Genomic DNA, 10,887 nt, shown 5'->3' with positions numbered 1-10,887 from the left:
TCTCTCTCTCTCCTTCTCTTACTTCTAGTACTGAGAAATCCCACCTTGTCTTTCACCCAGCAATTAGATTCTGTCATCTTTATTGACTAGTTAAAATGGGGAGAAGTTTCTCATGGAATCGCCTGAGTATTTGATGTACTCCTCCTCACAGCAGCCCTTGTTTATCGTTATTATTCTATTTTATTATTAGATATTTTCTTCATTTACATTTCAAATGCTACTCCCAAAGCCCCCATACCCTCCCACAGTCCTGATCCCCAACTCACTCACTTCTGCTTCCTGACCCTGGCATTCCGTTTTACTGGAGCTGAGATGTAAGGAAGTACCATCCAGCAGCCCTTCTTGAGGAAGCAGAATCAGCATTGAAATACATACAGAACCAGGGCAATCCACAACAGATGAGGAAGAGCTCAGGCAACTCAATATTCAGAAAAATGACATTTGAGCTGCTCCAAAGAAAAAGAAAACCTTACTTGCTTGAGTTATAGGATAGTTGATCCTCGAATTTTTCTTGTTGAAATTTTAAGTTCCCTCTCTGTAGACTGTCTCACATGTAATATTTGAAGTTCTATAACCTAGATTATTTCACTTAATATAATGCCATTCAGGTTCACTGTTGTACTAAAAGATGACAGAATTTTCTTGCCTCTGAAGGTACTGTACTGTGAACATACCATATAAGGAAAACTCAAGACTGAGAGATTCTGTTGCAGAAGACTTGAGTTCTGCTCCCAGCACTGTGTCCACTGGCTCACATGTCTGAAACTCCAGCTGAAGAGTCCCTAACACCTTTTTCTGGCTTTTACAGGAGCATGATTCTTATATGTATATCATTCTCTCCTACCCACACACACACATAATTAAAATAAAATGAATCCATTTCTAAAAACCTGGTTGTCTATATCTTTTCAAATATGAGCAATGCTGAAAGAAATGACTAGGCTAAAGTAGTTCCATTTCATACTGATGTTGTTTCCTTCATGTGTTTATTCAAGAGTCTTCAGCATCACATGACAGATCTATTTTTAGCTCTTTGAGGAAGCCCCATACTTTGCATAATGGCTGTAAAATTACCTTCCTATTAAGTATATACAAAGATTCCCTTTTTCTCTCCATCCTCCCCAGCACTTGTCTTTGATCTGCTGTGAACAGCCAGGGTAACAGGTGCATGCAGAGGGCATGTGTCGCTTTTAGTATGCATATGCATGACAATTGGTGATGTTAAGTCTTGTCTTTCAAATACAGCTGTGGGCATTTATAAATCCTTTTGAGTGTTCTCTATTCAGTTGGTTTTGCCCGCTTTTAATTTGGCTAATTCTTTTTACATAATTAAATTGCTTGTGCTCCTTGTACATTTTGTGTATGAGCCATTGGCCTCACATACAACCTCTGTTTTCTCCTGTCCTCTAGATCTTCTTTCCATTCTATTAACTGCTGCACTGTTACACACACATATTTTTCACCTATTTTAATTTTTTTGAATTCATAAAAAAGGTACAGCAATTCTCCTTCCAAACCCTCAAATATATCCCTCCCATTCTCCTCCATATTCTAGGCCTTTTTTTCACTAATTGTTATTGCTTGTATATATGCACACACACACACACACACACACACACACACACACACACACACACACCTGTTCACTCTTTATTGTGTTACTTGTATGTAGGTTTTCAAGCAGACACTTTTTAGTTTTGGCACAATCACTTTTCTCTTGTTTGGCTTCATTGCCAGTCCTTTTCGACTTAGATCAAACATTATTGCTCAGACTAATAAATCATTAAATTCTCACCATTTATTTCTTCCTCACCTTGGTAATACAATCAAGATTTCAATCTACTTTGAGTTAATTTTTATTTAGGTTTATTACTTTTGTTTATTTTGTGTACATATGTGTGCTGAAAGAGGTATATGTGTGCTGCATGTATGTAGATTTGTGGTTCTGTGCTCTCATTTCGATCCTAAATTGAACTTCATTCCTCAAGCTTGACAGCCAGGAGATTTAAGCATCGAGCCTTCTCTGTGGTCTTTGAGATAATTTTTATATGTTATGTGTTCATATTTCTGCATGTGGGTATCAAGTGAGTGTAGATATGTGAAATATATATGAATATATGTGTGTGTGTGTAATTTTTGTTCAATCAGTTCATGATAATGGGTTTCCGTAATTTAATATTATTCTACATTTTGTAATATCACAGCTTTCAACTACATACTAATAAAGAGCCGAACTACTGAATACATTGGAAATCTAGGTCTATGGGAATTAATTTCAGCCACAACTTTGTGGGCGTTCGGATGAGTGAGCATTACTGAACTAGACTGTTTCCAATAGCCATGAAAGATAGCCTAGACGCAGAGCCATAGGGGACTATCAAATACTAAGGTCAGTTTTAATGGGTCTGACTCAGTGTTAAGTGGAAAATGGGAAAAGGCTGATGACAGAAAAGACTATCAAGGCTATCACCATTCCTAAAGTCTGTATCTGTGAGTCCTTGCCAGGTGGCTAGGTCTATATCTATGGCTTGGAGTCTAAAACTACGGAGACTAGCCTGAATATGGGGTAGGTGGGCATAGTGATTGAGCCTGTAAGGCTTGAAGGAGTCTGAATTAAATGGATGAGGTTTAGCTGATTGTAAGCACATCTTAACTTCCTGATCACATCCTTGATGATTATGAAGGCTTAGAGTCAAAGAATGTAGCAGCTTCCCGGAACCTAGGACAAAAGAGCTGAAATGACATAAGGAGTGGGACTGAGGGCTCACTCCATGGATACCAACTAAAGGAATCTCAACACTGGATTTAACTGGTTTACCCTACTGTTACTGCCCTGAGTAGATGTGGAGACTAATTTTGCCCCTCCCCTTTTCCAAGCAAAGAGGATATGAAAGGATAGTATCGTCATCTATCTATAAGAGATCACTCAAGAGTCCACCATAGCACACTGGGTGGGATATGCCGGGCTGTAGTAAATTCCTTTCCCAACCACTCTACAACCCTCAGCCAAGTCTTACCATGAGAATAAAACACAAACATAAAACCAAAAGGTTCTATTTATTATTTATCTGCAAGATTGCAAAGCAGAAACTATATTGAAAAGCCTGGAATATGGGAAAGGAGATGGATGAAAGAAGATGGAAAACCAGAATAAGTCTGATGCACAACTGTAAAGCAAGCACAGCCTTGCCAGGTGAATTCTTGTATTTCATCCCTTGTCATGGTGAGCTTCATGATCAATACTGGATGCTGCTTCTCTACTGCTTGAACTTGCAGACAAATGGTAATTTCCCATCACAGTGATGGTCTCCCCACTTCAGAAATCCTGGAGAGAGAGAGGAGACACCTTGGCTCTTGTGGCTATCATGGTGGGGTACCTTGGAATCTATATATACTCAGAGCCTTTCATTCAGCTGCACCCATTCCCTAGGTGAAGACATGAAAGTTAGAAGGACACAAATCCATACTGCTTTCCCTATTTCAGGAGATATTCATGATGTCAGACTGTGGTAGAGGAGAGAAGTGAATACCTTGGGCAAAGACAGCTCTTCCTCCATTTCTTACCTGAGCTTGCTGTCAGACTCCCACAGTGACCACGGTTGACAGTAGAGGAAGGATCCCCATCCCAGTTAAGATAATTCAGCACATCGGAGTTACTCCACTCCCATCCACCTCCATTGGGTTGTTGACCCTGCACAGTAGAGGTATGAAGAGAGCCAGGGGGAGGGAGAGAGAGAGAGATTCAGGGAATTTAGTCCATTCCACCACGCTGTTCAGGCACCTTTTCACTTGAAAATTCTGGCCTGATGTCTATCTCCTTCAGGCTCCTCCTTGCCAATAATCACAAGAACTAGAGTAACAAGGTCCTTGCTACACAATGAGTATTGATACATTGCAGAATAGCCTCTTGATGTCACAGTATTGTCTCAATAAACAACAAAAGTAGAAGGCAGAGAGATGGCTCAGCAGGTAAGAATATAGCCTGCTCCTAAAAATTGGCTTCCAACCCCCATATAGAGGATCATAACCATCTATGATCTGAAGCTCATTTCTGACTGCTTCAAGCATCAGGCAAGAACATGGTGCACACACATACATTTAGAGAAAGCATAGAAATGAAATAAATATATCTAGTTTTAATGAATAAATGTAAATCTTAATTTACAATGGTCTCAGAACTTTTTGTGAAGGTTCCTTGAAGACAAAACAAAGAAGTCACTCTTTGACTTTCTTAAATAAAAGAAAAATGTAAAAACTGACAATAGGAAAACAAATTAAGCTGAACATGAGGAACCTCTATAGAATTCAGCCTTTCACCCAGTGTTGAGGATGGTCCTTACCCTAATATCACCCAACTTGAGTGGTAGATCCACCTTACGTTATACACAGACAGAAGGCACTGAAAATGGTGTTTGGGAGACATTAGCTCCTAGAAATCAAACAGAGAAATATAGAATCTCACCATTGTTGGATCATGGAGCCCAATCCAGATGTCTTGGTAGTTGTCCACTCTGCCATTCACCATGGAGGACACAAAAGAAGCCTCACCTCCACTAAGAATAGACACGAGGTATCCTGAGAGTCTCTTCTGGCAGGCCAGCTACATGAGGGACAGAAGGAGAGAAAGACTGATACTCCAGATGTCCATGAGTAAAATGATTACATGAAAGAAAGAACCAATATTCTGACCCTACTTGCCAGCCCTCCATGGAACCATGGAAACACAAGGCCTACGCTCCTGTCACCTACTTGCACTTTGTGCTGGTATCTTCAACCCCACCCTTCATCACTCACATCTGCTTGAAACCAGGATTTGGGTGTCATAACTAAGGTATAGCAGTGGGAGTGATAAGCCTTGGAGCCCACGGGGCAGCTGGTATGTGGAGAGGGCACTTCCTTCTGGGAGTCTTCACCTGGGGATGGAGAGAGTGAAAGAGAGGGATGGCATGAGACAGAGAGTGGGCATTGGATGGGGAGGAAAACTCAAGGGAATGTTTACAAAGGACATTTTTGTAGAGTGGGTGTCTACAATTAAGATAGCGACAGCCTCACTAAGCTTTCCTTCTTGTGATCCTGTCCCTTGATTGTTTACTTTTGCTTTCTTTGTGACAAAGCCTCTCTGCAGGCCTGGATGTCCTGGAATTTACTATGCAGATGAAGTTGGCCATGAACTCAGAGGTATCCTCCTGCAACTCCTTCCTGAATGCTGGTTTTCAAGGTATGTGCCATTATACCTCGCTAGGTGCCACATTTAAACAAAAAAACAAAATTATTTTAAGTGTGGAAGAGCTTCTCCTTTCATTTTACACTTTCTACACATTTCTCTGTCTGTGATACACCATTCTCTGCACAGTCGACTTGTATGCTTCATGAGTGACCCCCACGTACTTCTTCCCTTCTCCAACATGCATACTATCATAATTGAGAGTCTCCTGGCAAACGGAAACCCTCTCACTCAGGGACTGATGGAATGCCCTGAGACTTTTTTTTCCCACCAGCAACATGAAAGAAGCCAAGAGGATGGATGAAGTGTAGGTGACTTTCCTGTTTGTATATCCCTCACAATTACCACACAAGACTTCTAAGAACACTCCTTTGCTTCTCATCTCTTAACACTCATGGACAATTATGAACTAGAGCAGAGAAGACTTACCTTGTACCTGAAATGCAAACAACAGGCAGGAGAGCAGCATCCAGGAAATACTGTTGAGGACCAGGTGAGGCAACATCTTGTCTTTGAGAGAGCAACAAACAGGGCACTAGAGAGAGTATAGTAGAGAGAATAAGCAAAGATGGCTATCCCTCCCTTCACTTTTGCCTAGAACTAAAGGGCTCCAGTAGTCTCAGCTCCATTACTGCTTTGCTATGGCCTGGAATGAAATGAAGAATCCAACGTTTGCCCTTGCCCAGAAAATGACCAGGGAAGACTTTGCTAATACTAAGAGCCCTAATTACTGTTAAGACAGAGATCCTCCTGCATCTTCTCTCTATAGTAAGAGAGATGTTCCCCTTGCAAGGCTCTCACCATCATTCAACTCCCACTTACCTCTCTTGCAGAGATCTGAGATGGTCCGACTGCTTTATGATAGGATTTGAAGGAGGGGTATCAAAATGAATAAGTGAATGCTTATGTAAGTCTGGGTAATGGCTAGAGCTTGGCATACATTCAGAAAAGTTCCCAGCAAAACTTGCAGGACACTTCCTGACAAAGACAGAAACTGACACACATGGGGCTATTTCCTGTTAGCAAACATGTTCTGTCCTCAGGTGCTGGTGATGTCTGGAATTCTGCAATGTTGATAGTATAATGGCAACATTTAAAATATTTTCTCCTTTACATTTATTATTACTTTGGAATATCTGACCATGTTTCCTATAGATGAATCACTGAAGTTTGTCTTCTCAATTTTTTTAAATGCATGAAAATTGTGACTTACAACGCAACTGAGCAACATTTAGTCCTAGACATTGTGACCACTGAGTTTCAAATTTCACACAGACTGTGAAAGGATGTACTTACGGGCAAGTCTTTACTTCAATTATTCATTCCATCGAATCACCAAGTACAAGGGCATTTAGAAAAATAAAGTATTCTGCCAAATGCAAATGCAAATGCAAATATGACACATATTGCAAATATTGATACATGGTGATACTGACCCATTTATCATTAAAGAACTACATTTATTAGCCATCTTTCTTTGCCTCTATGGGTACAAATGTAAGCACAGTGAAAACAACTAATACCATTTAACATATAGAACTTAGGAGGCTGGAGACATAGGTTAACAGGAAATAGCACATAGTATCCTTCCAGTGGACTGCTTTGGTACCCTGCATACAAATCACTCAGTTTATAACCATTTATAACCAGCTCCAGAAGGTATGATTCCATGTTTTAATCTTCTTGAGCACCTACAAGAACATGCATGTTCTCTCACAATCATATACATATTCACATACACATAGACACATGCATGGGCATATTTAAGAGAACACATTTTTAAAAAGAAAATAGCTAGAACCATTTCTGAAAGAAGACTCTTGATATCCCTATGAAAATGTGACCATAGGCAGTGGACCATGGAACTGGAGAAGCTCCAATGGAGGAGTAACTCCTCTATTGCTGCAGACCTCTGCTCCTGTGTGACTTTGTTCTGAGCCTCAGGCCTCTCTCTCTCTCTCTCTCTCTCTCTCTCTCTCTCTCTCTCTCTGTCTTAATACATGGAGTTAGTTTAGAAGCATCTCTCTTCAGTTCCTTAAAATCCTGGCTAAAATGTTGTCTCATTGGTTGCTTTACACATTATGTACTGCTATCAAATTATGAAGTAGCCATTGAACAGGTAATTCTACTTTGTATAGTACACTTGTTCTCCACCACTCAAAAAATCAAATTTTGACACAGAAAATTCAGCACTTTTGATGTACCTAAAATCTTATGAGATAATGCTCATGTATCTACAGAAGTAAGTTCTTCAATACAACTAAAGATGCATTCTTGGTTTTACACAGAGACATTTCTTTTAAAGATAAAGACTGTAAGTTTTATAAATTGTAATTATTTTTATAAAACAGCATACTCAGTAGCAGGAGATTGCCTGTGATTACTTAAGTTTCCCAGAATTTGACACCTGGTAGAGGGTAGCCATTTTCAAACCTAATCAGCACCTGAGGTCAGAGCTAGATTAACAGGAAAGGAGCATGTGTGGCAGTTCTCACTCTCTGCCCGGAGTAGTCTTGTTTTCTTATGGGAAAACTCCTGTAACCTGTGCCAAGCACTAACCACCACAGAGAGCAGCAGGAGCTGGTGCTTATTCACTAGTGTGGCCGTACCTCAGATCTCGGTTTAAAAATGAAGTCACCTCTGTGCTGTCAAACCACTGCAGATCTCTGTCTATACAGGTAAGTGGAGCTAAATGGCAATGCAAGGCTGACAGGGGTTTGCCTCCCACACTGCAGTAGCAGATAGAGAACTTTCTCTGGCCTCACAAGGCAAATCTCTAAAACTCAGAAGAACTAGGAACTGAAGGAAGAACATGTCCCTTCCATTTTTCTCCGGAACCAGAGAAAACAGGGGGATCAGACCCAAATTAGATTTTTCCTTGCAGAGCTATATAAATAGCAATGAAAGTGATTGTGGTCTCCTTTTATGTTACTTCTAACCACACTCTCTTCAGGGGCTTACTCCTTTTACCTCACAGATACTATGATGTCCTGGATGCTGCTGTCTTGCCTGACGTCCCTTTCTTGTGTACAAGGTAAAGTTGTTATGTGTCTAGCACTGGATTTACCATAAATATTGAGAACCAAGGAGAAAGAAGGAATCTAGAGAGTCTCATGTGTTAGGTATGGGGAGTATCCACACAGAAAAATCTTCCACATCCTTCCTTCCTCTGGATCATTGGAAGAGGGGAGATATACCACAGTGTTTTACTGTTATAGAATGAGAGTTTCCCCCAAGTTGTCAGCAAACTCTAATTATCTTGGAAGGTTGAAAAAAGAAAGCTTATATGTCAGTAATGAACTCTAAGGAAGGAGACAGAGGGCAGAAGATAAAGCCGTCCATCTGTTATCCCAGAGAAGGGAAAATAAATGAGTATAAAGAGAGGGTAAAATTAAAAAGGCATGCTTCTCCACATTGAAATGTCTTGTTAAATTAAGAAGCTAATGTTGGGTATACAATATCTGAGCCAGTGAAGTGCTTGTTAAGCAAGTATGAGAAGCCATGTTGAATGCCTAGAACCCATGTAAATTAAACTTGACAAGGTGATAGGTGGTCATAATCCAAATTTTGAGGAGAACAGGAGAGGAATTTCTACGGGGATCACTGAATGAACAATCTAGCAAAGTCCATAAACTGGGCAAAGCCACTGAGAAACCCCTTTTTTTAAAAGCCCAATATAAATACAGACCAATAAATGACTTCTGACATCATGTCCACATACTTATGTATAGCCCAGCACATATATGCCCCCCATACACACACATACACATAGTCAAAATCAACAACTATGACAGTACTAAGAGTGAGCACTCAGTATTACAGTCATAATTTCAAACAAGGCTTTGAAATCATTTTTATGTGGACCTCCTCTCTACTCCACTTTCACATTCACTCCATCACTGTCTATATCCCCCTCTAAACCAGGTGAACAATCCCAGAAAGAACTGTCTTCTTCATGCATCAGCTGTCCCCAAGAAGCACAAGCCTATGGCTCCTATTGCTATTTACTGATTCTGAAACCACAGACCCTAATTTCATCCTATAATTTATGGAGTTTGTAAATAGGATTGAGGGATTCCCAAATATTAATCTACCCCAAAGCAACTGTGTATGATCATCACAAGTTTAAGGAGACTAGGCAGGAGATCAAGTATTTCAGTGAAGTTTTCATGCAGTGTTAATGAACCTTTGCTGCACATTACTTCCCACTTTCAGGGGAGCTTGCCCAATGGCAATGGATGGAAGTAGAGCAGCTCTGACCCTCTGACCTTCTATAACTGGGAGAGTCCACCCTCTGCGTCTGCACACCACGGCTACTGTGCAGCTTTGTCTCAGGCCTCAGGTAAAAGAGAAAAAAGCCTTCTCTAACTAAACCCATTTCTCATATCCAAGTTGACCACCAAGGTATATAGCCCTTAGCTGGCAAATACAGTGTAGAAGAGTGATCCGTCATTTCTTATGGTTCCTTCGGTGTCTTCTTTCCTTAAAGATGCAACATGAAGATCATTCAGAAGTCTAAGTCCAGAGCAGAGGATTGAGTTGTTCTTTCTTTACAATCACAAATTTACCAGACCCATTCCCTTTACCTCTTGTCTCTCTGCAGGTTATCAGAAGTGGAGAGATTATTATTGTGACACAATATTTCCCTATATCTGCAAATTCAAGGGTTAGGTTAGTTCTGATTTCAACTGCCTGAAAGTATTTTGAAGATTACATAGACAAAGGAGCAAGAATGATGGTTCACCCAGAAAGCCCTTCTCTCACTCCCACACCTAATTCCTCATCTCATTTCTGCTGTTCTTACATAAGTGTATTCTCTGGGGACTGTGGCCTAAGGATTCAGAGAACAATAATAAAATGTAGTCAATACTTTGTGATATTGTGCTCCATTTTTACAATACGGCATGAAGTCATACAGAGTAGTTACCAAAGGAACCTCTGGGCAGTGCTAAGGGAGATTCCAGTTCTAACCATTGTTCTGTGAAACAGTGTCAAATGACTCATCTACTGGCATACTATGATGAACCTGTGGACAGGGCTTTCGGAAGATAATGTGAACAGATGAAGGTGTTGCCTTCACTTCACACTGTCTGTACATGCACTTCATGTTGGGATACATAGAGTCTGATGTTACTTGAGCCATTCTCTGCAAATATCATCTTTGAAGTATTATTTTTAGCAAAATGCAATCTATTTGAACAATCAACCTGTTATAAATTATTGTTTAAACAATTACTTCCATATAATTACCAAAAGGATAAAGAGCTTTGAACTTCCTTAAAACCAGAAAATCTCAAATTTTTTAGTGGGAAAAATGGTGTCAGGAGAAATGTAAAGAAGTGAAGAAAAAAGATACTTTCTGCATATGCCAACAAGATTTTACTGAAAGGACCCTGATATAGTTATCCCCTGTGAGGCTATTCCAGTGCCTGGCAAAAACAGAAATGGATGCTCACAGTCATCTGTAGGATGGAACACAGGGCCCCCAATGGAGGAGCTAGAGAAATTACCCAAGGAGCTGAAGGGGTCTACAACCCTATAGGTGGAACAACAATATGAACTAATCGGTACCCCCAGAGCTCTTGTCTCTAGCTGCATATGTAGCAGAAGATGGCCTAGTCATCCATCATTGGGAAGAGAGGCCCCTTGATCTTGCAAGCTTT

The 10,887-nt window shown here is 40.4% G+C and overlaps 1 protein-coding gene and 1 pseudogene across 1 annotated transcript; one reads left to right on the top strand and one right to left on the bottom strand.

The window, feature by feature from the left end:
- Positions 1-3,026: 3,026 nt before the first annotated feature.
- Positions 3,027-6,104, bottom strand: LOC110316350 (regenerating islet-derived protein 3-alpha). Its single transcript, XM_021190574.1, has 6 exons — positions 6,047-6,104; positions 5,654-5,734; positions 4,795-4,913; positions 4,463-4,600; positions 3,565-3,691; positions 3,027-3,325 (listed from the first exon to the last, which is right to left on the bottom strand). The coding sequence occupies exons 2-6, from the start codon at positions 5,727-5,729 to the stop codon at positions 3,258-3,260; spliced, it is 528 nt and encodes a 175-aa protein (XP_021046233.1). The 5' UTR covers positions 5,730-5,734; positions 6,047-6,104; the 3' UTR covers positions 3,027-3,257.
- A 2,105-nt stretch (positions 6,105-8,209) lies between these two features.
- Positions 8,210-9,895, top strand: LOC110316354 (annotated as a pseudogene).
- Positions 9,896-10,887: the final 992 nt, after the last annotated feature.

This window comes from Mus pahari, chromosome 2 (assembly GCF_900095145.1).
Source record: "Mus pahari chromosome 2, PAHARI_EIJ_v1.1, whole genome shotgun sequence".
Taxonomy (NCBI): Eukaryota; Metazoa; Chordata; class Mammalia; order Rodentia; family Muridae; genus Mus; species Mus pahari.
The sequence above is the reverse complement of the archived record's forward strand: the minus strand, read 5'-3'. Positions and strand labels throughout refer to the sequence as shown.

Coding starts and splice junctions, on each gene's coding strand:
- LOC110316350 (XM_021190574.1), bottom strand. CDS start 5,729: ATGTTGCCTCACCTGGTCCTCAACAGTATTTCCTGGATGCTGCTCTCC. Junction 3,692..4,462: donor GGCTCCATGATCCAACAATG/GTGAGATTCTAT, acceptor TCTACTGTGCAG/GGTCAACAACCCAATGGAGG. Junction 3,326..3,564: donor GAGTCTGACAGCAAGCTCAG/GTAAGAAATGGA, acceptor CTCTCTCTCCAG/GATTTCTGAAGTGGGGAGAC.